Source organism: Pongo abelii, chromosome X (genome assembly GCF_028885655.2).
Source record: "Pongo abelii isolate AG06213 chromosome X, NHGRI_mPonAbe1-v2.0_pri, whole genome shotgun sequence".
NCBI classification, from domain to species: Eukaryota; Metazoa; Chordata; class Mammalia; order Primates; family Hominidae; genus Pongo; species Pongo abelii.
The window spans coordinates 20,131,157-20,158,457 of record NC_072008.2 but is presented as its reverse complement, the minus strand read 5'-3'; the positions used below and the strand labels follow the sequence as shown (position 1 = coordinate 20,158,457).

The window sequence follows — 27,301 nt, the reverse complement described above, 5'->3', positions numbered from 1 at the left end:
TACTCAGAACACGCTGGTGTGGCAGAGAGAGCACGTATGCCTGGGTTTTGGATGCTGAGCACAGAAAGCCCCATTTGGTGACTCACACTGTGCACTGAGGCAGCAGGCAGTGTGGTGGGGCTGGGTAGTTAATCTTGTTAACACTTGCCTTACACGAACTGTGTAGGAACGGCTGGAGGCGATGATGCGCCGGTCCCTGGAGCGCACACAGCAGCTGGAGCTGAAAAAGAAGTATTCGTGGGGAGCACCACTGGCCATTGGACCCGGAGGACATGATGGTGAGTGAAGGGTTGCCCATGTATTTCAGGTCCTGGGTGGGAAATAATGGAGCAGGCAGGGGATTATGGGCACCGCTGGGTGTCTCCAGGATCTGGGGGATGCTTTGCACTTTGCATAGCTTTTCAGAGGCACCACTTTCAGATGTGATGTTTAAAACTGCCAAGATTCCTATGCATGCATTTGTTATGAAGGGGATCTGTGCATTCTTCTTGATAGCAAACAGCAGTTGACACAAAAACTGGGCTTTGAGGGAGAGCAAAAGAAAAGACTTTGAACGCAGAGCCCAGTGAGCCGGGCCCAGCTGGCAAGCCCAGGGATGGTCTGACTTCGGGGGAGGGAAACGGCAGGAGGCTCTGTCACTGTTCCAGATGTGATCAGGAAAAGCAGAGTGGCAGTTACCCTCCAAAAAGGGCTGGACTATTTCCTGCTTCATTTTAAATTTTTGTTGCTTTTTCGACTTTGTTTCAAGGTGACTTATTTCATTACCAGTTCATACTCATCTTTAAATTTTCAAATGTATAATTTAATATATGGATTGTTACTAGTCTCTGGATGGCCTTTCCTTCTTTTCAGTGTCTCACTACATTTCAGCGATCTTAGCATTCTATTATGCAGGAGGTGTGTACTAGCTCTATCTGAGAGCAAATGAATTTGAGTTTACAGGACAGTTCTTGACTTTGCTGCATTGTGCTTTTCACCTTTGGGCAGTAAATATACTTTATTTTTTCTTTTTTGAAAAGTCAACAACCCATTTCAGTTACTTTTTCTAATTTCCTAATTAGAAACTAAGAAGCAACAAGAAATTGGGACTTTTTTCTTTTACCTCTCTTTGCTCTGATTTTTTGCTGTGTAGGTGAATCAGAAAATACCCCACCCCCTCCTCTAGGTTTAGCAGCCAGCACCCTCCCTCCGGATGCAGGGACCACTGCCGCAGCTGCCGAGTCCACCAACGGTATATCCGAGCATCACTGTGCCATAGCATTTTGTGATAACTGTTCTGATCATCCTCCCCCATCACCATGTCTGTGTCAAGCAGTTTTACAATTGGTTTCTTAGTCTGGCCTGTCACAGTTTTTTTTTCCCTAGCAATGTGAATGACATGCCCATATTTCTTTGTTCCTCTGTCATTATAGAGCAGTGCATGCCTTACATCTTAGTGCCCTGGAGACGTTTCATCCTCAACTCACTAACGTCTGCCTTGAAAATCTTGTCAGTGTTGGATTTTTGCACATTCAGATCTTTAACAATCTCTTCATCATCTGTTGTAGACATTAAGTAGTAGGGCATTCTGATTACTTCTGGTTACCAAAACCTGTAATCACCCGGAGTTCTGAATGGAAAACTTGGGCTTAGTGTTAAAGTGATAGATTCCTGGAGAGGTGTTTGAGAGGGAGTGGTAGGGAGTTTATCAGTGCTAACACTGGTAATCCAAATAATTAGATAATTTGACTTTGTGCTTGATTTTATCTAATAGGCTGTCTGTTTTGTATACAGGCCTGGGAAACTCCTCTGGTCTAGATCAAGAACAGAACTAGCCAAACTTTGTTTCCATTTAATAATGACTTTAGAAATTCAATCCATCTTCAACTGGCAAAAAAAAAAAAAAAAAAAAAAAAGCTGTAAAAGGGATGCAATATTTACCAGCAATGCGGAAGGTCATATTAGCAGTAGGAATCAATATCCTTGGTTTCTGACATTCTTTTGACAATGAATAATCCTTACTGGGGGTGCTTCGTAACAGCAATTTTGCTGCACAAGCAGAGTTACCTCTAGTGTGGGCACTGACTTTGCCCCTAAGAAAGGTGCAGGGGGGCTGGGCGTGGTGGCTTGTGCCTGTAATCCCAGCACTTTGGGAGGCTGAGGCAGGCGGATTGCTTGATGTCAGTAGTTCAAGACCAGCCTGGCCAACATGGTGAAACCACGCCTCTACTAAAAATACAAAAATTAGTCAAGTGTGGTGGCGGGTTCCTGGAGCCCCAGCTACTCAGGAGGCTGAGGCTAGAGAATTGCTTGAACCTGGGAGGCAGAGGTTGCAGTGAGATCGTACCAGTGCACTCCAGCCTGGGCAACGGAGCAAGACTCTGTCTTGAAAAAAAAAAAAGAAAAAAGAAAGGTGCAGAGAGGTGGAGTAATCACCCACTGGGAATCAGCACCCAGGGCCCGGGCCAGGGTGAAATGAGTGCAGTGCTTGACTAGAGCACACAATTTAAGGGAGTGCCAAAAATCTCAGTAATAAAGATAAAATAATATCTTAATGTGATATTTTTTAAAATCAAAATTAATGCAAAACAATCCATAATAAACAACAAATTTCTAAAGACTGGTGCCATGCTGAGCATATCAGAGCCTGAAGCAAAAGGGAAAATGTGTACTCCTATATACATGGTTTTATTTAATTTCTAATGTTTAATTTTTTCAAAACATTAAAGTAGTTTAAAATATGGAAAAATTGAAAAGAGTATTAAAACTCATATAATTTCAACTTTAAATAGTTTTATTTCTACACAAATCAAATTTATTATACTTTTACTTCAGCTTTAGTTAATTAAAAATTATTGGGCCAGGTGCAGTGGCTCATGCCTGTAATCCCAGCACTTTGGGAGGCTGAGGCAGATCACGAGGTCAAGAGATTGAGACCATCCTGGCCAACATGGTGAAACACCGTCTCTATTAAACATACAAAAATTAGCTGGGCGTGGTGGCATGCACCTGTAATCCCAGCTACTCAGGAGGCTGAGGCAGGAGAATCACTTGAACCCGGGAGGCGGAGGTTGCAGTGAGCCGAGATCGTGCCACTGCACTCTAGCCTGGGAGACAGAGCAAGACTCTGTCTCAAAAAAAAAAAAAAATTATTTAAGATTGTCATTTGGTCAGCAGAAATTATAGAACGTGGCAGTTCTTATGGCAGTTCTCATGTGAAAACACGATGAGCAGAGGAGTAGATTTTGAAAATATAATTGATGAGTTTGCTTTTTCTACAACCAAGAGCACACATTTTTCTTTTGGCCTCAGGCTCTAACATAGCTTGGCAGGGCACTGTCAGCATCTCTTTGTTTACTGTCTGAAATAATGACTGGAATGTAAGAACACCAAACTCAGGGTCGCCTGTTAAAATCCTAACCTCAAACAGTTAAAGCATTTGCAAAAGGACCATTTTGATGTGTCTCTTACTAAGTAAGAAAAGGAAAACCAACTGCTAAAGAGGCCGTTCTGCTTTAAATACAACTCTGAGAGGACGGATTTCATCTCTCTCCAACCTGAGCTACAGATAACCTTCATAAAAGAGTCGCTTTCAGCAAGCGGTGACAGTCAGACCATAGGGCGTTTTCCAGTGGTGATTTGTCTCTGGGTCCAAGTTGGTTTTGTTTTTGTGTGACATGAGCATGCTCAAAAATCCCTAGACAAAAGAAAATGATTTGTTGGTGGGATTAACACGGCTTTAGTTGAACAGTTGAGTGAGGTTGAACATTTGAAATTGAAGATGACAACACAGTGAAGAAGTTGCAGAGATCTTGCTGCAGACCAAGGGCTGCTGTAGCCTGGGCATTTTTAGATTAGGATAATGAGATGCCAGGATGATGAAAGCAGAGCATGCTGTGCCACAGCATTTAGGAGGTGCGTGGATGAGGACAGGAAGGACACTTTGGGATATGTGTTTCTCGGTTCTACAGTAGTGTGATGAATACCAATGTCTTTAATGCATTTCTCTGCAGCATGTGACAAACTTTCAACATCAACTATGAGTTTGCCAAAGCCGACGGAGCCTCCCATGAGTAAACGCCTGTCTTCATCCACCGTGGCAATATCCTATTCCCCAGACCGAGGCAAGTGAACATGTAGACTTGGTCTCTCCAGTTTGTTTCTTTTCTGGTGTGAGCATCTTAACGTTTGTCTTTGTGAGAGTCTCCTCTTGAGCCTTCTGCAGATACCATCATTGTCCTAGTCTTGTGGTCTGAATGTGGGAGCCCTAGGGCCTTGTCAATGGGACTTTGGAACGTGGCACGGCTCTTTAGAGCCAGGTCGTTGTTGAATAGAGGCAAGAATTAATGCAGTCTCCAAGTCTGAAAGAGACTGTTCTGTTTTCCACATTGCATGTAGGAGTTATCCTGCCCAGGAATTAATTAACCAGTGGGCAGATGTGACCATTAAAGTAACTGCCTGGTCAATGATGGAATACAGTTGATTAGCCAGAAAGAGCAGAATTGATAAGTTATAGTTACATGGGAGGCTTAGATATGTGAAAAAATGGGGTTCTGCACTCATCTGTGGTTTATAGGCCTGCCCATTTTGCAGATGAAAAGAGAAGCACAGAACTAATGAGGCCTCTAAAAGAGGAAAAGGTTGGGTGGCACTCTGTTTTGAGTTGGGAGATGATGTGTATGGGACGTGTGCCAGTTCCAGAACCTGAGTAGATTTAACACGGTCTGCATTCTCACAAAGGCTCAGATAAGTCACTGAAAGTCTGTTTATACCTTTCAGAGTATACAGGTTAAGGAAATGAGGGAAGCTCTCCATGCACTAAATGTTTATTCTAAAGCAACACTGAAGAAGTATCAGGTGCCAGTGGAGTGTTTAGCACAAGTTATCACCAAGGGCAGAGCAAAAGGCTGGTTGCGACTTGGCAGAGGCTGGTGTGCCTTCCTGGTTATTTCCAGTGACATTGACCTTGTACCTCTATCCCAGAAGCATATTATGTGTGTCAGAGACCCTATAAGGTTCATAACGCTACTGATCTGTGATGCAGTTCATGGTAAGCACCAGGAACCTGGAAGTGATGAAGAGCTGAATACAGAGTGAGGGAAAAGTTAATTCATTGCCATATATAATACATTCAAAACTGATCTAAATATTTTGGTCATTGACTTCCAGATTATGAATACTACTGTCTTTCATTAAAGCTGATAATCAGTTGGCTGTATTTTTGTGCCTCTCACTTAATTTTTACCCTTATTGACATGTAAAAAGTAGGAAAAGATGTATTTTTATACTATTAGAAGATGACATTTTATTTAAAAATCAGTGTGTTATGAAATGCTTCTTAGCGCAGGACCTAAAACAAGTGTTTTATAGGCATAATTTGTTTTCTACTTGGAGTAAAGGTTTTTTTTTTGGTTTTTGGTTTTTGGTTTTTGGTTTTTTTTTTTTTTTTTTGAGACAGGCTCTCTGTTGCACAGGCTAGAGTGCAGTGGTACAACCTTGGCTCACTGCAAACTCTGCCTCCCGGGCTCAAGCCATCCTCTCACTTCAGCCTCAAGTAGCTGGGAGTACAGGCGCATGTCACCATGCCCAGCTAATTTTTTTGCATTTTTTGTAGAGACGAGGTTTCGCCACGTTGCCTAGGGTGGTCTCAAATTCTTGAGTTCAAGTGACCCGACTGCCTTGGCCTCCCAAAGTGCTGGGATAACAAGCAATGAGCCACCATGCCTGGCCATAAATGATTTCCTGAGTCCATATTACATCTGGGAGGTGGGCTAATTCTCTGAGTGATACAGGTCACTGTACTGCAATAGCATATTAAATGGATGTTGGTACCTAGTGACAATTAATGCACTCTCCCAAACTCTAAAGGACACATTATTTGTTTTATTTTACTATGACAAATTCCAAATCCATCCTTTGTTCAAATATTTTTATTTTCCACGTTCTGCCACCCGAAAGTTAATTTGCACCATGCATTGTGTTGTTTAAATGTTTTATTTTGTTTTGTTTTAGTTTTGCTTTTTAAAATTTTCATTTGATTCCATCCCTCAGCTCATCGCATGCACCTTAGTCCAATGGAAGCCATTCTTGTTTCGCGACTGTTGACACCCACACAGTCTTCTTTAGCCAGAAGCAGAGCTTCAGTCATGCTCTCTGGGCAGGCCAGTGATTCAGGTAAAAGAGGCTAAGCTGGTAACACCAAGGAAAATGCCCGAAGAAGTGTTGGTCAGTCTAGGAGTTACTCCTGAATTTTTGGATTTTGCTTCCTATTTGCTGGCTTTGCGAAAAGTCTTCATTGGTTAATAACATCTTATACCAGTGTTTTGCTGTTTTATGTTTCTTTTGAGTGTCACAGAGGTGAGTAAATTATCTTATGAGTGTGAGAGCATGTTCTTTAGGGGAAGAAAACCCCACTTGATGAACTCCAGAGGTTAGTAGATTTTTCTTAAGAGATGGTGTGGCAAAATAGCCTGTAGACCAGTCTGGGGTGTCCCATAGCCAGCTCTACCACTCACTAGCTCTCACCATTGGGGGTAAGTTAATTAACTTCTTTAAGCCTCAGTTTTCTCGTCTATAAGATGGAGCTATTTTAAATTATTGTGAAGATTAAATGAGAGAGTGCATGCAAATGAGATAGCACAATGATTAGCACAGAATGAAAGCTCAACAGAAGTTTCTAGCCTCACTACTCAAAAGGTGATCCATAGACCAGCAATGGCAGCAGCATCTAGGAGCTTGGTTGGAAGGCCCCACCCAGCCTGCACATTGAAGTCTGAGAAACACTGGACCAGACCATCAAAGCCCTGCCTTTATCAAAGCAGATCAAGTCATCATGTCAGGATTTGTGGGGGCTGGCATTCTCTTTGTTTCCAGATGAGCAGCACTGTGTCCACCTAAGGTCAGGTCTACTCTCTGTTCTCCAGATAGTGTACTCAGTTGTGATGATACATAAATGAGATAAAACTTCTGCCTAGTTGTAGCTGCTTCCAAACAGTTACACTGTTTCTGCAAATAAGTTGTACAGATAGCTAATAAGTTCATAAGATGCTCAACATAATTAATCATTAGGGAAATGCAAATCAAAACCATAGTGGGATGCCACTTTACACCCACTAGGATGACTAGAATTTTTTTTTAAAGGGGAAATAACCACGTGTTGGTGGAGGTGTGGAGACACTCTTCCCTAACACACTGCTGGTGGGAATGTAAAATGATGCAGCTATGGTAGAACACAGTCTGACCATTCCTCAGAAACTTAAGCATAGAGTTCCCATACGACCCAGCAGTTCCACTCCTAGGTATACAGCCAAGGAAATTAAAAACATATGTTTGCACAAAAACTTATTCACAATAGCCACAAAGTGGAAACAAAATGTGATATACCCATAAAGTAGAATATTATTCAGCTATAAAAAGAAATACAGGCCAGGCGTGGTGGCTCATGCCTGTAATCCCAGCACTTTGGGAGGCCAAGGTGGGCGGTTCACTTGAGGTAGGGAGTTCGAGACCAGCATGGCCAACATAGTGAAACCCCATCTCTACTAAAAATACAAAAATTAGCTGGGTGTGGTGGTGCACACCTGTAATCCCAGCTACTCGGGAGGCTGAGACAGGAGAATCACTTGAGCCCAGGAGGTGGAGACTGTAGTGAGCCGAGACTGCACCACTGTACTCCAGCTTGGGTGACAGAGCGAGACTCCATCTCAAAAAAAAAAAAAAAAAATACAGACACATGCCACAAGATGGATGAACCTTGAAAATACGCTAAGTGAAAGAAACCAGTTGCAAAAGGCCACAAATTGTATGCTTCTATTTATGTGAAATGTCTGAAATAGGAAAATCCATGGAGATGGACAATAGATGGTGGTTATCAGAGACTGGAGGAGGCAAGGAAGGGGGGGTGACTGCTTAACGGACAAAGTTTCTTTGGGGAGTCTTGAAAATGTTTTAGAAGTAGACTGTGGTTATGGTTCCACAACCTTGTGAATGTACCAAAACCTTCAAATTGTATGTGTATATGTATATGTATATGTATATATATGTATACATATTTAAAGACAGGGTCTTGCTCTTTTACCCTGGGTAGAATGCACTGATGTGATCATAGCTCACTGCAGCCTTGAACTCCAAGCCCTCCTCTCACCTCAGCTTCCCAAGTAGCTGGGACTACAGGCACACACCACCATGCCTGGCTAATTTTTTGGATTCTTTGTAGGGACAAGGTCTCACTATGTTGCTCAGGCTGGTCTCAAACTCTTGGGCTCAAGCGCGACCCATCTACTTTGGCCTCCCAAAGTGCTAGGATTACAGGTATGAGCCACCGTGCCTGTCCTGTACACTTTTTAAAGGATGAATTTTATGGTATATGAATTAGATATCAAAAAACCCTAGCAAGTAGGAAGTACCCCATTTCGAGAATAAGGAATATATTGGAGTTCCCTAAGAGCAACTCCAGGATCAGCGATTTGCTAGGAAGACTCACAGGATCCCCAGTGAAAGGACGCAAGCAAAGTCAGCAAAGGAGAAAGACACATGGGACAAAGTCCTGGGAAGACCAGGCACAAGCTTGCAGAGTCCTCTCTGGTGGAGTCACTCAGGACGCCTTTCACCCCAGCAATGAGTTACGACAACATGTATGAAATGTTGCCAACCAGGGAAGCTTTTTAGAGACTCAGTGCCAACGGTCTTTACAGAGGGCTGGTCACATGTACTCCGTGCCCAGCACATTCCCAAATTCCAGGTTCCCAGAAGGAAAGCAGGTATTCAACATACACCATGTTGTTTGTTTATGCCCTGTGGGCCACTCATTAGTTAAAGGGGGATCGTCCTAAAATCTAAGTTCCCAGGTGCCTGCCAAAGGCTAACCTTGTAAGCAGGCCTTAATAGGGACGGCAGTCAGGCTTGCTATGTTAACTCATTTTTGCACAGACCACCCACTTGACCCTTGGCCAAGGTGTCTTTACAGAAAATTTTTCAGTAGGGCCCCACACAGCAGGGGGTGAGACCATCCTGCAGTATTGATCTCAGTTATGTCCTTTAGGGGTTCTGGGACTTAGCAGTTAAAGCAAATCTCATTAACCAGAAGGTCTGTCTTTTTTTTTCCCCTCTTTCTTTTCTTTTTCTTTTTCTTATTTATTTATTTATTTATTTATTTATTTATTTATTTATTTATTTATTTATTTTGGAGACAAGGTCTTGCTCTGTTGCTCTTAGCCACGCTGGAGTGCAGTGGCATGATCATGGCTCACTGTGGCCTCAACCTCCTAGGCTTAAGTGATCATCCCACCGAAATCTCCTGAGTAGCTAGGACTGTAGGTGTGTGCTACAACACCTAGCTAATTTTTTTTTTTTTTTTTTTTTTTTTTTTTTGGTAGAGATAGGGTCTTCCTATGTTGCCCAAGTTGTTCTCAAACTCTGGGACTCAAGCGATCCTCCCACCTCGGCCTCCCAAAGTGCTGAGATTACAGGCTTAAGCCACTGCACCTGGCCTTAGAAAGGTCTGTTTGAGGCAGCCAGGTGGCCTCCTGCATCAGTTGCTGTATGAATCTTTTTACCTGGCCCATGGCATCAACTCAGGCCCAGAACAGCTCTGGCCAGTAAGTTGAAACTGATCTGAATGCCTTCCAGGCCTGACGCAGTGTCATGATAATTGTGGCACGCACATAGGAACTATGATCCCCAAAGGCTCATGTGGTTCCCTGGAAACAAAGAGTTGAAGATGTTAGGGCACACTAGCAGGGTATCATTGGTCAGGCAGTCCCCAGCGTGGCCTCCCACTGTGGTGACTGGTGCCTCAGGGTGCTCAGTCCAGTGCAGGTAATTCAGCTCAGTCCCAGGTTTTATGGGGGCTGCCTGAGGCCATCAGTCCCAAACAGTTCTACCAGTGACCCTACTTCATCTTGCTGGCAAGTGCAGATGGCATCTGGAGGTGTTCTGTGGGGACATGTAGGAGCTGGCCCCACCCCTGCCGGCTCACAGTCATGCTGTCACATGCCATCTAGGCTCAGCCATGGGTCTGAGTCCAAGGTGCTTTCAGCAGAAGGAGTTTTCCTTCAGGAAGGAGAGCGCTTCCAGGAGCAGTTATGGAAAACAGAACACAAATGTCCTTCCGTATCCCTGTATCACCCCAGGTGTTGGATTATGTTGTTTTTCTCCATGTCCTATTCAATAATCAAAACTTTACATTTTCTTAATCATCCCCTACTCTCACCCAGACCTTTCAAAGAAAGGACAAAAGCATTTCTTAAAACCTATTTTTATCCAACTTAACCAGAAAGATATATTGTGTTCAGGTATTAGGCTAAAATCCTAAATTTTCAAAACATTTTAAAGTAGGTTTGTATCACCTCTGAGCCCTTTCATCTTGATCATTTATCCAGTGAGCAGCCTAGAAAAGATCAATCCCTTTCCAGTGACAGCTGCATTTAACAAATTGCTTTACTGACATGTGTAGTGAGAGAAAGGTAGAGGAAATATAGTCAGGATCTCAGTCTATTACAAACTGCAGCTACTCCAGAAAATTAAACACAAAGCATCAACAGCAGTGACACTTTCCCCAGAGGGGATGGAGTTCAATCTGTCAGGGATGGCTGAAAGAGTCACATTGCCTGTGATGTGACTTGGAGCTTTTGTAGGAATCATGTGTTGGGAATATAATCAGACTCTGCATCAGAAATAATAGAGCCAATGAGCAGCTTCGTTGTGGATGGTCCCATCAGAGAACAAGCCCTGTCTGGTGGGCACTTGTATGTGACCCAGTCTAGCAGCATCCAGGATCTTTTTACAGTTTTGGGCTCCATGAAGGACATTCTATATTTATAGTGGTCCCTACTCGATTTTTAAAACTCCAAAAGCATGTCTTTTTCTAGAAATTGCCTGTCTCTTCATATCTCCCCTTTTTCAGAGGAGTGCGCCCCCATGCCAAGCTAATTTTTGTGTTTTTTGAAGGGCTGGCGTTTCACCATGTTGCCAAGGCTGGTCTCAACCTCCTAAGCTCAGATGAGCCACCATGCCCGGCCCATGGCTATGATTTATTATAGCAGGAGGAAACATGAAAAAAACTAGCAAATGGAGGAGGTGCATGGGACTAAGTCCAGAGGTAACCAGGTGTGGATTTCCAAGAGTCTTCTTCCAGTGGAGTCACATGGGACTAGCTTAATTCCTCTACCAACACATTGTGACAACATGTATGAAATGTTGCCAGGCTGGGAAGTTGGCTAGAAACTCAGTGCCCAGGGTTTTTACTGGGGGCTAGATATGTAGGCATCCCCTCCCAGGCATATACCCAGATTCCACACTCCCACAAGAAAAGCAGATGCTTAGCATAAACCATACTGTTTGTATAAACAGTTTAGACACCCATCAGTTAATGGTGGGAACCCTCCTGAAATCTAAGTTCCCAGATGCCAGCCAAAGGCCACCCATGTAAGCAGGCCTTTCTAAGCACAGCAGTCAGATCTGCTATGTTAACCCTTTTGTGCACAAGGAAATCGATGTTTAGAGAGGTTAAGTAACCTGCCCAAGGTGATCCAGCTATTAGGTGGCAGTGCTAGGTCTCTGTGGCTCCAAAGTACAGACTTTTAACCCCTGAAATAAACTTGAATAAACTTGACTCTTGAGTATGGGAGCCTTTTTAGGGTAAGATCCATCCTGTGTACAATAGAAAAGTATGATATTGATTGCCCAGGTCATATTTTAACAGAAATGTGTTCTTCCCAACTCTGTGCTCTACTTTTTCCATCTGTACTCTCTGTCCTTCTGGCTGTTATACTGTAACTTTCTAGTATTCCATGTCTGTCCTCGTTTAGCTCCTCTTGGCCCTCTTAACCCTTCTTACAAGTCTTCACCCACTCGAAACATTGAGAAGAAGAAAGCTACATCTACATCTACATCTGGTGCAGGAGATGTTGGGAAAGAAGCCCTTGCAGGAGGAGAGGCCTCTCTGGTAGGTTTAAAACCACCCACCCACTCACTCCTCTAGACTGTGTTCTGTCTGATGGTGTGACTACTTCTGTGCTTGACCTGGGCTGTCTGTTTCCATCAATCTCCTGGGACTGCTCAAAGCAGGAAAGGGTAGATTTAGTTCAAAATTTTACCCAACCTTTGAAAATCATTTAACTTTTTGCACCCTCTTAAGTCTTAGTACCTTGGAGCAAATTCTTAATGATTTCCTCGTCACAGCCTGCCCTCCAGAGGACAGGAGTCAGAAGGAATGTTCTAAATATCCTCTGTCTTCCTCGTTACGGATATCTGATTCTGGGTCAGTCTTGCCTGTGCATCTAAGTAGAACTGAGGATCTATGTCAACTTTTACGTACAAAAGTAATCATTAAATATTCCTTTGAGATGAAGTCTTTTTATGTTGCCCAGGCTGACCGTGAATTCCTAGGCTCAAGTAATCCTCCTGCCTCAGCCTCCTGAGTAGCTGGGACTACAGGCACATGTTACTATGCCAAGCTTAAACATTTTTGATGGCATACTGGCACTATCAGTAGATTAAATGTTGAGCAGGTACCCCCAGTTGTGTCTATTTATTTAGAAATTACACAGTGCCATACTACTTTTGTTAGTTATCGATTGCTACTTAACAAATCACCTCAAACCTTGGCAGCTTAAAATAACAAATATCTATTAACTCATGGGTTCTTTGGGTCAGAAATTCAGAGTGACTTAGTGGTTCTGGCACAAGGTCTTTCATGAGGTGTGGTCAAGATGTTGGCCAGGGCTGCATCATCTGAAAGCATGGCTGGGCCTTGTCTGAGACGGCTCATTCATGGCTGTTGGCAGGAGGCCTCAGTTCCTCACTGCATGGGCCTGTCCATAAAGCTGGTTGAGTATCCAAATGATGCCACAGCTGGCTTCCCTCCAAGCAAGCTATCGGGAAGCTGCAGTGTCCTTTAAGTAAGTCACTAAGATCAACCCACACTCAAGGGGAGAGGAATTAAGCCTCACCTGTCGAAGGGAGGAATATCAAATAATGTCAGGACTTACTTCAAAACTACTGCATTTTATAATGCCATATTTTCTTTTCAAATCTGTTGTGGCTCTTAGAAGTGCATGTTTTAGACTCTCGAATTTTACTATACGGTGGATTAGTGTTGAAAGGGATTGATGGATGTGAGTGTAGGGGCCAAATGAGGACTTGCTGCAGAAAAGTGTGATAGGGAGAGAAGGGAGCTAACCCTTGTGGAGCACTTTCTGCAGGCTGGGCACTGATGTCTGTTCCCTTCTGCCAAAGGAGGTAATGGGAAGACCTACAGGACTAGGTGGGGTTGCAGACCCGTTATACCATGTATACCATCAGGGGCCACAGCTCACTGTCTTAGATGTTGTAACCACATTTTCACCCACCTGTAATTTTTTTGTAGTGATTTTACATTTTTGTACTCTTTTCAGTTCCTATATGTCTAAGACCATAATATGGTTCTGTTGCTAACTCTTTGAAAGATAACAAGGATAAGGAAATCTTTGCATTTTGAGGCTGATTTTTTTTTAACTGGATAATGTAAATGTGATGACCTCATCCTTCCTCCCCGCAAAGATGCCTGTCATGTGAAGCATTATAGCTTCATATCGATCCCTCTGAAAGAAAGCTGTGCATTGTTCCATCTGGGGTATTAGTCTTATAAATTGTGGAAGTAGTGCCAGTCATGGACTGTGGCTATCATGTGTCCCCTACAGGTGGAGAAGGTGAAGCGGGGGCAACGAACAGCAACTTCTCTTCCCGTTGTGAACTTCGGGTCCCCTCTGAGAAGATGCGAGTTTTCTGGAGGCATTCCTAAGAGACCATCTTCTCCTGTGATATCCAAGTAAGCATCTCTCTCCTTTGCCAGACAGTCTGACTGTCATGAGTCAGTTTGCTAGGGCTTTGTGCCATCCAGTGTTGCAGCTCCTGCTCCCCCATGAGGCGTGGCCAGCCAGAAGAGGTAAGTGGGAGAAATGCTGGCCTTGAAGTTACCTGGCTTGACACTCTGTGTATCTTCTGGGTGAAAGATCCTTTGCTAAGAGACCCCAGTGCATAACAGGGCTTTTATTTACCAAGATGATGCATTCAGCATTTTTTCTTTAGGTCCATGAATTCCATTCTGCTTTTCTGGTATTCTGTTTCCAGTTGCATTTGGATTTAAGTGATTGCAATGGGCTTGGGCTCCTCCTGACATTCTCCCCCACCTTGTTGTCTCTCTCTTTAATAGAGAGACAATAATAACTTGTCAGCCATGATCAACAGTATTTTAATGAAGCAAATATATATGTGTGTGTGTTTTTAAGAAATGGGGTCTTGTTGGGTTGCCCAGGCCTGGAGTGCAGTGACTGTTCACAGGCGTAATCACAGCATGCTATAGCCTCCAACTCCTGGGCTCAAGTGATCCCCCCGCCTCAGACTCCCAAGTAGCTGGGACCACTATGCCCATGCACCATAACGCCACCATGCCTAATTTTTGTTAGGAACTAGGTAAACTCACCAATGAAACCACGTAACTGAAAAATGTACAATAACTATGTGACCACCAAGGTCTTAAGTCATTAAAATATTTTACTGACAGTAACTGACAAAAGACTCAGTAAATAACTCAGTCCAGTTGGACAGTGGAAACCATCTTTAGTAGGACAGAGAAAGAAAGAGAAATATGATTTAATTTGGGAAAATAGGAAAGTTTTTATATGGAGAGAATCATATAAACCTTATTCAGTGTATCAGTTTAGTTCAGAGAATGTTGGATAAACACAAGTTTAATGAACACTTGCGAATTTGTCAAAAATATTTAAAGATGACATCAGCTCTTAAATTTGCAATGTGTTGCTTTCTAACAGAGACTTTTTCACTACTATTAATAATTTGTTTTAGAGATCGCTATGGTTTTGATACACTACTAATACCTGCCATTGATGTGTTTGTCCTCCATAAGGAAAATCTTTCCATAGCACATCACTGAATTAAAAGCCTACTTTTCTTTCTTTATTTTTAGTTCATTGCAACCTTTCTGTGCTAGTATTGCCCATCTTTGGTTATGATGTTGTTATCTTACCACCTCTTTAAATTTATTATGTGGACTCTACGATCCGTTTTCCTCTGTCTTTTTTCTGAGCCTTTTTCAGCTTCCACCCATGCATCATTACTCTGGTGTTGATTTTGGACATTTGCATTAACAGAAAGAAAAGCCTAGTTTACCCTGAGACTTTTACAGGTTCCACCCTCTCTCTGTCTTGCTGGAATTTGGACTCATGGTCCCTGCAGGGATACTAGCTTGCAAGTTTCATCTTTATTACTGTAAATGGTAGTATCTTCTATAGAAATGAGAATTATAGGTATACCTAGTTTTGTTGTACTTTGCACTTCGCAAATACTGTTTTTTGTTGTTGTTGTTGTTTGTTTTACAAATTGAAGGTTTGTGGCAACCCTGCACTGAGCATGTCTATCGATGCCATTTTTCCAATAGTGTGTGCTCACTTCTTGTCTCTGTGTCACATTTTGGTAATTCTCAAAATATCCAAAGTTTATTATTATTATTATTATTATATCCATTATGGTGATCTGTGATCAATGATCTTTGATGTTACTGTTATAATTGTTTTGGGGTGCCATGAATTGCACCCATATAAGATGACAAACTTAATATGTGTGTTCTGACAGCTCCACTGACAGGCCATTCCCCCATCTCCCTCTCCTCGGATCTCTCTACACCCTGAGACACAGTAATATTGAAATGAGGCCAACTGATAACCCAACAATGGCCTCTTAGTGTCCAAGTGAAAGGAAGTGCCACAGATCTCTCACTTTAAATCAAAAGCTAGAAATGATTGAGCTTAGTGAGGAAGGCACGTCAAAAGCTGACATGGGCTGAAGGCTAGGTCTCTGGCACCAGTTAGCCAAGTCATGAATGCAAAGGAAAAGTTATTGAAGGAAATTAAAAGTGCTACTCCAGTGAACACACAAACCATAAGAAAGAGAAACAGCCTGTGTTAGTCAGGGTTCTCCAGAGGGACAGAACTAATAGGATAGATGTATATATAAAGGGGAGTTTATTAAGTAGTATTAACTCACATGATCACAAGATAAAGTCCCACAATAGGCCATCTGCAAAGCTGAGGAGCAAGGAAGCCAGTCCAAGTCCCAAAACCTCAAAAGTAGGGAAGCCGACAGTGCAGCCTTTAGTCTGTGGTCGAAGGTCCAAGAGTCCAAAAGCTGAAGAACTTAGAGTCCGATGTTTGAGGGCAGGAAGCACCCAGCATGGGAGAAGTAGGCCAGAAGACTAAGCCAGCTAGTCGTCCTTCCACGCTCTTCCACTTCCACCTGCTTTTTTTTTTTTTTTTTTTTTTGAGATGGAGTCTTGCTCTGTCGCCAGGCTAGAGTGCAGTGGCGCAGTCTCAGCTCACTGCAACTTCTGCCTCCCAGGTTCAAGCGATTCCCCTGCCTCAGCCTCCCGAGTAGCTGGGATTACAGGCATGCACCACCATGCCCAGCTAATTTTTTATATTTTAGTAGAGACGGGGTTTCACCACATTGGCCAGGATGGTCTCCATCTCCTGACCTCGTGATCCGCCCACCTTGGCCTCCCAAAGTGCTGAGATTACAGGTGTGAGCCACCTTCACCTGCTTTTATCCTAGCCATGCGGGCAGCTGATTAGATGGTACCCACCCAGATTGAGGGTAGGTCTGCCTCTTCCAGTCCACTGACTCAAATGTTAATCTCCTTGGCAACACCCTCACAGACACACCCAGGAACAATACTTTGCATCCTTCAATCCAATCCGGTTGAAACTCAATATTAACCATCACAAGTCCACCTCTTGTCAACTTGAACCCATACACATCTCCTGAGATCATACATAATCTTCAAATAAAGACAAATAATAAGGTCATAATTACGCCTATCCTTCCTACAACTGGAAGCACACCAATCCCCAACCCAAATGCTATTACATAAAGTTAACACTTAAATGCTGATATGACGTCAGTAAGTCTTATGTCACATGATAAAGGAAAGAGAAAGGAAATGACAATAGTTTCTTCATCCACCATGAAGGTGGATAAGGCATTCCATGGGTCCACAGATGGTAGTCTTGGCAGAAGCATTGCATGCAGCAAACCTATATCCAGAGTAAGTGTATACATGCACAAACATGTTCTTAACAAAATAAGGAAGAAATACTCATGCAATTACAGTCCTCGTTTCTGCAACTGGTCCTGTGATCGTAGCTGGTATTGATGACTCCCTTCTTCTACTACCCATTCTGTATTCTCTTTGCCTTCAGCAAACACCTCAGCAGGTCGTTGTCTTTTACCTGGTGGAGTGACCCAAAGTTTCATTCCTGAAGGGTCTGGGCCATTTGTAGTCCTGCCAGAATTGGGCTCTTGTAGTTTTCCATTGACCTTAATCACAGGGCATGGTAAAACTAAGAGATGCCCTAAGGGATCTCCTATATTCCACGCATACTCTTCCTTACCTCCGTTGTGGAGTAGTAAACTGATTTCATCTTGATAGTCTGGGTCAATCACCCCAGTCAACACTAACTGTCGTCTTAGCCTGTTGACTTAGAGGTAGGAGGAGCCTAAAGTGTCCAGGTGGCAATCTTTATTGTGTCTCCTGGTGGCAGCATTCCTCCCTCTGGAACTAAGACCTCTAGGCCAGCAGAACGTAATGTTGCGGGAACAGGAAGCAAAAATTTTGCTAGTGGGTCACTAGGGGTGATGGTGAGTGGTGCCACTTCCATTTCCACCCCTTGATTCCTTGACCCGTGAATCCTGGCTATGGGAGAAACAGTACCATATATAGGACGTTGATTCAGAACATACACAGCCTTGTGAAGAACTTTGCCCCAGCCTTGCGAAGTATTGTCACCGAATTGGCATTGTAATTGTGACTTCAAAAGGCCATTCCACTGTTCTGTCAATCCAGCTGCTTCAGGATAATGGGGAATATGTTAAGACCAATGAATTCCATGAGCATGAGCCTGCTGCTGCACTTCTTTAGCTGTAAAGTGAGTGCCTTGTTCAGAGGCGATGCTATGCGGAATACCATGACGGTGGGTAAGGCATTCCATGGGTCCACAGATGGTAGTCTTGGCAGAAGCATTGCGTGCAGGATAGACAAACCTATATCCAGAGTATCTATTCCAGCAAGTACAAACTGCTGCCCTTTTCATGATGGAAGAGGTCCAGTATAATCAACCTGCCACCAAGTAGTTGGCTGATCACCTTGAGGAATGGTGCATATTGAGGGCTCAGAGTTGGTCTCTGCTGCTGGCAGATTGGGCACTCAGCAGTGGCCGTAGCTAGGTCAGCCTTGGTGAGTGGAAATCTGTGTTGCTGAGCCCATGTGTAACCTCTATCCCTGCCACTGTGGCCACTTTGTTCATGGACCCATTGTGCAATGACAGAGGCGGCTGGGGAAAGAGGCTGAGTGGTGTCCACAGAACGAGTCATCCTATCCACTTGATTATTAAAATCCTCCTCTACTGAGGTCACCCATTGGTGAGCATTCACATGGGATACAAATATCCTCAGTTTTGACCACTCAGAGAGGTCCATCCACATATCTCTTCCCCACATTTCTTTGTCACAATTTTCCAATCATGCTTCTCCCAAGTCCCTAACCATCCAGCCAAACTATTGGCTGCAGCCCATGAATCAGTATATAATCACATATCTGACCATTTCTCCTTCTAAGTAAGGTGCATAACCAGGTGCAGTGCTCAGAGTTGTGCCCACTGGGAAGATTTCCCTTCACCACTGTCCTTCAGGAATGTCCCAGAAAGGGGCTGTAGGTGCCGTAGCTGTCCACTTTCAGGTGGTGCCTGCATATCATCCACAGCCATCTGTAAATCAGGCCCTAGTCTTCTCTTCCTCTGTCAGCTGATCATAGGGAACCCCCCAACACCACCCATGAGGACATCGGTGCAGGCTCGGGGAGAGAAGGCAGGGTGACAGGGCATTTGAGCAACTTCCTCATGTAATTTGCTTGTGCCCTCAGGACCTGCTCGAGCCTGATCATGTATATACCATTTCCATTTGATGATAGAATGCTGCTGTACACACCCCACTTTATGGCTAGATAGGTCAGAAAGCACCCAGTTCATGATAGGCAGTTCAGATCGCAAGGACTGGCTTCCTTGCTCCTCAGCTTGCAGATGGCCTATTGTGGGACTTCACCTTGTGATTGTGAGTCAGTACTCCTTAATAAACTCCCCTTTATATATGCATCTATCCTATTATTTCTGTCCCTCTAGAACTATTTTGGTACCAGGAGTAGTTCTAGAGGAACAGAATATTAAGGATGGAGTTCTTTCGTTGGTTTGGGGGTTTCTGGAGTTGGCTTCTTAGAAACAAGGTCACAACTAGCTCACTGGCTCTGTGCTGTTTCTTTGAAGTTGAAAATCCTTTTTTTTTTTTGAGATGGAATCTCACACTGTCACCCGGGCTGGAGTGCAGTGGTGCAGTCTCAGCTCACTGCAACCTCTGCCTCCAGGGTTCAAGGGATTCTCCTGCCTCAGCCTCCCAAGTAGCTGGGATTACAGGGGTGCGCCACCACGCCCGGCTAATTTTTGTATGTTTCGTAAAGATGGGGTTTCACCATGTTGGCCAGGCTGGTCTCGAATTCCTGACCTCGTGATCCACCCACCTTGGACTCCCAAAGTGCTGGGATTACAGGCATGAGCCACCGCGCCTGGCCGAAAATCTTTTTTTAAAAAACTTTTATTTTAGTTTCAGTTGCACATGTGTAGGTTTGTTCTATAGATGAATTGAGTGTGTCACAGGCCAGGCGCGGTGGCTCACACCTATAATCCCAGCACTTTGGGAGGCCAAGGCGGGTGGATCACAAGGTCAGGTATTTGAGACCAGCCTGGCCAACATAGTGAAACCCCGTCTCTACGAAAAATACAAAAAATTAGCCAGGCGTGGTGGCACGTGCCTGTAATCCCAGCTACTCGGGAGGCTGAGGCAGGAGAATCGCTTGAACCCGGGAGGCGGAGGTTGCAGCGAGCTGAAATTGCACCACTGCACTCCAGCCCAGGTAACAGTGCAAGACTCCGTCTCAAAAAATAAAAAATAAAATAAATTGCATGTCACAGGGGCTTGGTGTACATATTATTTTGCCACCCAGGTAATAAGCATAGTACCCAATGGGTAGTTTTTTGATTCTCACCCTCCTCCCACGCTCCACCCTCAAGTAGGCCCCAATATCTGTTGTTCCCTTCTTCACGTGCAAGTGTACTCATTGTTTAGCTCCCATTAATAAGTGAGAATATACAGTGTCTGGTTTTCTGTTTCTGCATTAGTTCACTTAGAATAATATGAAGTCGAAAATGTTGAAGAAGATTGTGTTTCTAGAACTATTTTATACACACACACACACACACACACACACACATACATATATATATATATATATATATATTTTTTTTTTTTTTTTTTTTGAGACGGAGTCTTGCTCTGTCGCCCAGGCTGGAGTGCAACGGTGCAATCTCGGCTCACTGCAACCTCTGCCTCCCAGGTTCAAGCGATTCTCCTGCCTCAGCCTCCCAAATAGCTGGGACTACTGGTGCGTGCCACCACGCCCACCTAATTTTTTGTGGGTTTTTTTGTTTGTTTGTTTGTTTGTTTGTTTTTAGTAGAGATGGGGTTTCACCATGTTAGCCAGGATGGTCTCAATCTCCTGACCTTGTGATATGCCTGCCTCAGCCTCCCAAAGTGCTGAGATTACAGGTGTGAGCCACCACGCCTGGCCAACTGTTTTATATTTTAAAGGACACATCATCTGAGTTTTGTAAAAGCTGTCCCTGATCAAAGAGACTTGGTTAAAATTCCAGACTTTTTTATGCAGTTTAATTTAGAGAAAAAAAAAATTTAATTTTCACTCTGTCTAGAACACTAGTAGGCACATAGTAGGTGCTTTAAATATTTGTGGAATGAATGAATGCAGGTCACTATGCCCAGTGCCTCAGAGAATCCCCAAATGAGTGAGAACAGTCCCTATTTCAAGGAACCTCCAGCAAGGTGGGGGGAGCCTTGTACACAGTTGAGCACAGTACAGGCCCTAATCCAAAGAACTACCCGTCTTCTCAGGACTCCGCTCAGCCATCATCCTCTCCAGAGCCAGCCAAAGCTGAATTCACCCCCTTCTCTGTGTTGACAGAGCATCGTGTACAGCCCTCTTTCATTCACTCACTTAACATCCAGGCCTCTTCTAAGGGCTGAGGATGCAAAAGTCCCTGCACTCCTGGAGCTTATGTGACAGTGAACAGCATGGATAAGATCAAGTGGCGATAAGCACTATGGAAAAAAATTGAGCCGGTTCACATGACAGAGTGGTGGAAGGGAGTAGCTGGATAAGGTGGTCAGGAAAGGATTCTCTGAGAAGGTGACATTATAGCAGAGCCATGCATGAAACTAGGGCATAGGCGGGGTTGGTCTATGCCTCATTGCTTGGTGTTAGTATTTTATACTTAGCAATCTCCTGCTAGACTGCTATGAGGTTGGGAACTGTCTTGATTTATTGTTGCACAGTAGGTGCTCAGTATGTATGTGTGTTAGTCTGTTTGGCTGCTAAACTGAGTGGCTTATAAACAACAGAAATGTATTTCTCACAGTTCCGGAGGCTGGGAAGTCCATGATCGAGGTATGGCCAGAGTCAGTGTCTCGTGAGGGCCCATTTCTTGATTGATGAACAACCATCTTCTCAGTGTGTCCTCACATGATGGAAGGGTCGCAAGGGAGCTCTCTGGGGTCTCTTTTATAAGGGCACTAATGCCATTCAGGAGGGTTCCACCTTCATGACCTAATCACTTCCCAAAGGCCCCACCTCCTAATACCACCACCATGGGGTTAGGGTTTCAACTCACATGTTTTGAGGAGACACAAACATTCAGACATAGCAGTGGTATGGGATGCAAGTAAGAAGGGAAGGAGAAGCTGGGGGGCAAGGGCAGGGTCACCTGGCAGATAGGGAAAATGCTGAGACCAAACCTGCTCGAGGACTTTGCCCTTTGCTCACTCCTGAGCTCAAACGACCCACCTGCCCCTGCCTCCCAAAGTGCTCCGGTTACAGGTGCAAGCCACCGCACCTGGCCAGTTATATCATTCTTTTTTTTTTTTTTTTTTTTTTTGAGACAGGGTCTCACTCTGTCGCCTGGTCTGGAGTGCAGTGGCGCAGTCTCTGCTCACAGCAACCTTTGCCTGGCAGGTTCAAGCAATTTTCCTGCCTCAGCCTCCCAAATAGCTGGGATTACAGGCACGCACCACCACGTCTGGCTAATTTTTGTATATTTAGTAGAGACAGGGTTTCACTATATTGGCCAGGCCGGTTTTGGACTCCTGACCTCAAGTGATCCACCCGCCTTGGCCTCCCAAAGTGCTGTGATTACAGGCATGAGCCACCGCACCCGGCCATTTATATCATTCTTTATACCTTACATGTTTTGTAAATATTCTCTTGCATATTCAGTGTTGGAAAAACATAATAAAAAAGACTTACTTGATTTTTAGAATGGTGCCACACACAAAACAAACCCCCCACCAAAACTGGTATTTTTGACATTCCTTCTGTGCAGACCAAGTGTGTGATTTTTAAAACACACTGGAAATGATGTGGCTTTGAAAAGGGGCTTAATTAGCCCTTTGAACTCACCCATCCAGAATCCCAGGCAGGTCATGTGATTAATGATCTCCTTTCCTGTGCCCTCCTAAGCTCTGACAGTGCATTGTTCTCCTGCCTGATGTCAGATAAACTAAGCCACTGTTGGGTGGCTGTGCATGTTAACAGCATTGCTCTTTTAAGTGTTCAAGTTTATTTTTATTGTTTTCATCATTGGGTACTTGCATGGGTTTTAGAAAACTAGATTCAACAACACTCTGAAAGACATAGATGGAGCATAGCTTTGTTCCCGTAACCTAGAGAAAAGAAATCCAGTGTGGCCAAGTGGATTTGTCCAGCCCGTCTCTGCCTCTGAGTGTTGATGCTGCCTGTACTTCCAGGTCTTCAGCGTGAAATATTCTCTAATGGTTTTATATTCTTAAAAATATATTCTAAGTCAGTTTGGTCATTACGATAGGTAATATTTCAGCTGTCTATTACTGCTGTTACAAAGCCCCCAAAATTGAGTTGCTTAAACAGTAATTTATTATTTATTTTCACAGTTCTGTGACTTGGGCTTACCGGGAGGTTCTCTCTTTGGATCTTTTGTGCAGTTGCTCTGTGGGTTGACTTGGGTTACCCAGGGTCTTCCATGCCATTGCAGTCCAGTGTTGACTGGAGCTGCAGTTACCTAGAGCTCAGATGAGCTGAAGGTTCAAGATGGGCCATTTTCCCACCTGGCAGTTGATGATGGCTATTGGCTGGGAGCTCAGCTGAGTCTGTCCAACCACAGTGCCTGCTATGCCTTCTCTGTATGTCTTAGGCTTCTCACAGTGACTGGGTTCCAACAAGAAATGGCCCCAAGATTGAGCATCTTTTGGGTCAGGAAGCGGAAGCTGTCAGGCCAGTGAAGGACTATGCCCTGAAATGGCACAGCGTTACTTGTCTGCTGTATTTTATAGGTCAAAGCAGTCGGGCCAACCTAGATTCAATGGGATGGAGAGATAAACTCAAAAGATAAGATCTTGTGGGATGGGAGATATTATTGTGGCCAACTTTGGAAAATTCAGTGTGCCAAAGATAATCACTTCCAGAGGTAGATCATAGCTGAGATCAGTTTTGTTTCAGGGACCTAGTTTAATTTCGCTTTATCATGTATTGAAAACAAAACATATTCCATATGAGGGAAAAAATTAGGATAAAGGTGTCTGGATGGCCCAAAACAAGTACCTCCCACTTTACTCCAAATCACAGGCCTGTGGAAGGCTCCCTCCCAGACCCAGGCTATCCCTTTGGTGGCTGAGGACATTTAATGGATCCTGGCTGAGTGCCCTTCCCATAAGCTTCTCTGGGAGATGTGTGGCTTGGTTATCCTCTCCCACAGATAAGCATCTACAGCAGACTAGGCTCCCACAAGGGCGACTTAACTGCTGTTTTTGCCACCACATCATTCTCTAGTAGGCTTTTACATTCTTATCTGAAATTCTTCCTGAAGAGCGTAATTGAAAATGTCAAGTGATGTCCCCTCCTTGCAACCATACCTGTATACTCACTCAGTCCTGTATTTTTGAGTCTTATCAGAGGATCACTTGAATTTACACCAGTTTTTTCAGCTTTTAAATTTTGAAATCATTTCAGCCTTGCAAAAGAATTACAAGACTAGAACACAGAACCCTTTCTTCCACACCTTTTATCCTGTATTAATTTGTAGCCACATTTCTGTCATCCTTCCCATCCCCTATTACCCTCACTCAGTCTTGCACAGTCTCTCACATTCATCCTCCATAGATGCACACACAGACACACATACACAGATTTCTCCCAGAACCGTTTGAGAGTAACTTGCAGACATCATACCCCTTTGCCCCTAAGAACGAAGACATTATTTTCCATTGTTATGGAAATCAGAAAGTTTAACTTGGTACTGTTACTTAATTTCTAATGTATGTGCAACTTTTGCCAGGTGTCCCAGTAAGATTCTGGGTTTTTTTGAGACAGACTCTTGCTCTGTGGCCCATGCTGGAGTGCTGTGCAGTGATCTCGGCTTACTGCAACCTCTGCCTCCCAGGTTCAAGTGATTCTCCTGCCTCAGCCTCCCGAGTAGCTGGGATTACAGGGGCACACCACATACCTGGCTAATTTTTGTATTTTTAGTAGAGATGGGGCTTCACCATGTTGGCCAGGCTGGTCTCAAACTCCTGACCTCAAGTGATCTGCCTGCCTCACCCTCCCAAAGTACTGGGAGTACAGGCATGAGCCACCAGGTCTGGCTCAATAAGATTTTTTATATCATTTTTTTTTTCATGGTCCAGGGTCCAACCCAGGGTCCCACATTGCTTTTAATTGTCTCATCTTCTTAGTCTTCTTTCAACTGAAACAGTTCCTCAGCCATTCTTTTTCCTGACCTTGACATTATTTTATTTTATTGTATTTTGTTTTTTGAGATGGTGACTCCCTCTGTCACCGAGACTGGAGTGCAGTGGTGCAATCTCGGCTCACTGCAACCTCCGCCTCCCAGGTTCAAGTGATTCTCCTGCCTCAGCCTCCCGAGTAGCTGGGACTACAGGCACATGCCACCACACCCGGCTAATTTTTTGTATTTTTAGTAGAGACGGGGTTTCACCATGTTAGCCAGGATGGTCTCGATTTCCTGACCTCGTGATCCACCCGCCTCAGCCTCCCAAAGTGCTGGGATTACAGGCGTGAGCCACTGCACCCGGCCGACCTTGACATTTTTAAAGAATATAGGCTAGCCGTCTTGAGGACTGCCTTCAGTTTGGATAGGCCTGACGTTTCCTCTAATTACATTCAGGTTGCGTTCTTTTCTTTGGGCAGGAATCTCGTGGCAGAGGTGTTGGGTCCTTCTCAGTACGTCATATCAGGAGGCTATGATGTCAGTTTGTTTAATTACTGGTGATATTAACTTTGATTACTGGATTAAGGTGGTGTTCCCAGGTTTCTCTGGTATAAAACTGCTGCTCTTTCTTATCTAGGAAGTAACAAACTTTTCTGAATGTTGGCTGAGCTGTGCTGATGAAGCCAAGACCCCTCCCATGCATTGAGTGGGCTGTGTTCACTGACTGTGCATGGAGTCGAGTGGTTTTGGAGAACATGGAGCTAGATTCCAAGATTGGAGGAAAAAAGTCCTTTGGGGGTTCCACTTTGCAGTCAACTCACATTCAGAGGCATGACAACCCTCTCCAGAGAGTTATTCTTGCCACTGTGTTTACAGAGGTGTTTGTTCATATTTTCTGCCAGTCATGGATCCTAAAAGGTTATATCATACTGCCTTATGTTCCTGGAAGGCCTAGTTTACCATCCTAAACACACCTTGTGAATCCCCTTTGTTATATTTTTATTGGACCTTGAAAAATTAAAGTGGAAGAGGTAAAAAAGTGAGACAATGAACAAATGCCTTGAGTGCCAGCCCTGGCACTCTTGTCTGTTTGCATTTCTTTGGGAAAGGTTGTTTAAACTCTTAGGACTTTGGTTTTCTTCTCTAAAATATGGTTAATAGCAATTTCCTACCTACCTCACTGGATTACTGTGGCAATCAAATAGACCCTTGTTAAATAGATGAGAAGGTACTTCAGAATAAAGCTCCGTACAAGCACAGTGAGTTCCCCTAATTAATTCGTATTTCTTTAATCAGCCAAGATACCCATTTCCAGGAAATTGAAAAATAGCTTGCCAGACTTTCTTTAGCTTTCAGCAATGTGAGCGGGGCTGGCCAGAGAGCCGTGCAGTCTGACATACCAGCCTTGTGGTTTAGTTTCTTCCAGATACCTGTGCTTAGCACTTTTGCAGGGCAGCTGCCAGGGTACAAAGTCCATGTAAGCAAGTGGCAAGGCAGGATGAGCAGGAAACTTGACAGACTGTAGATAACATTGGGAACTTCTTTTTTTTAATTCTGTATTTTGTTCACTCACTGTAAAAAAAAAAAACATCTATGACTTGCCCACACTTTTCTAATTTGAAGGTCATGTTTGTGTGTGCATACGAGTATGTGTGTGTTTTCTAACTTACTCTGTTTATTGGGCAGGGGCTGGGGTCGGGGACTGTAAACAGACTTCTTAATGAGCTTTATCCCAAAGAATCCACCCTTACTTCTCAGGTAGAAGTTATTTTTAAATGTGTGCTCATGGGTAATTGGTCCAGTTTTATTTAGAATGGAACCTCGCATTCTGTGGCGTGAACTGAACCTACATGTGACCATTCTCTTAAAACAAGCAAGGCTGTTCAGGGCTATGCCAACCTGAGGCTGTCAGACCCTCCCCCACCTAGGCCACCCTGGCCTTTTCTCCCTAGGATTAGGATCTTGTCCTGCATTTCCATCTACTTAGATGGGTCTGACATAGCCAACAGGATCCTGCCACACTGACTGAGTGTGTGAGCCATTTAAGCAGACACAGAGGTCGTGCTGGAACTCAGATGCTGGCTATGGCTGCTGAGGCTGCAGCCAGTTCAGGCCTCCCACCCACTCCCCCCAGTCCAGCCCTGGAGACATTCATGGGCAGAAGTGCCAGCACACTTCAGGGACCCCCGAAGCAGAACCCACCTCTTTCTATACTGCTTAGAGAAGCCCAGAGTGTGGGCTCGCAGGCAAGTTCCAGGGAGAGAACAAGAACAGGCAGGGTTGTGCACACCTAGCACCTTTGCTCATTCTCACCAATCAGAGAAATTGTACCTCATTCCATGGGGAGGAGGGTGAGGGCAAGTAAGAAGATCAGGTGAGATTTGCCAGGCCTTCCA

At 44.1% G+C, this 27,301-nt stretch overlaps 1 protein-coding gene across 15 annotated transcripts in view; it reads left to right on the top strand.

The window, feature by feature from the left end:
• Positions 1-27,301, top strand: part of MAP7D2 (MAP7 domain containing 2) — a 109,905-nt gene that overhangs the window by 60,548 nt on the left and 22,056 nt on the right. For 4 of the 15 annotated variants that reach the window (XM_054544131.2, XM_054544123.2, XM_054544126.2 and 1 more), the window contains exons 4-9: positions 167-278; positions 1,133-1,231; positions 3,993-4,103; positions 6,031-6,153; positions 11,763-11,923; positions 13,659-13,786. In XM_054544131.2, coding sequence (XP_054400106.1) covers positions 167-278; positions 1,133-1,231; positions 3,993-4,103; positions 6,031-6,153; positions 11,763-11,923; positions 13,659-13,786 — 734 coding nt within the window. 15 annotated transcript variants of the gene reach the window in all.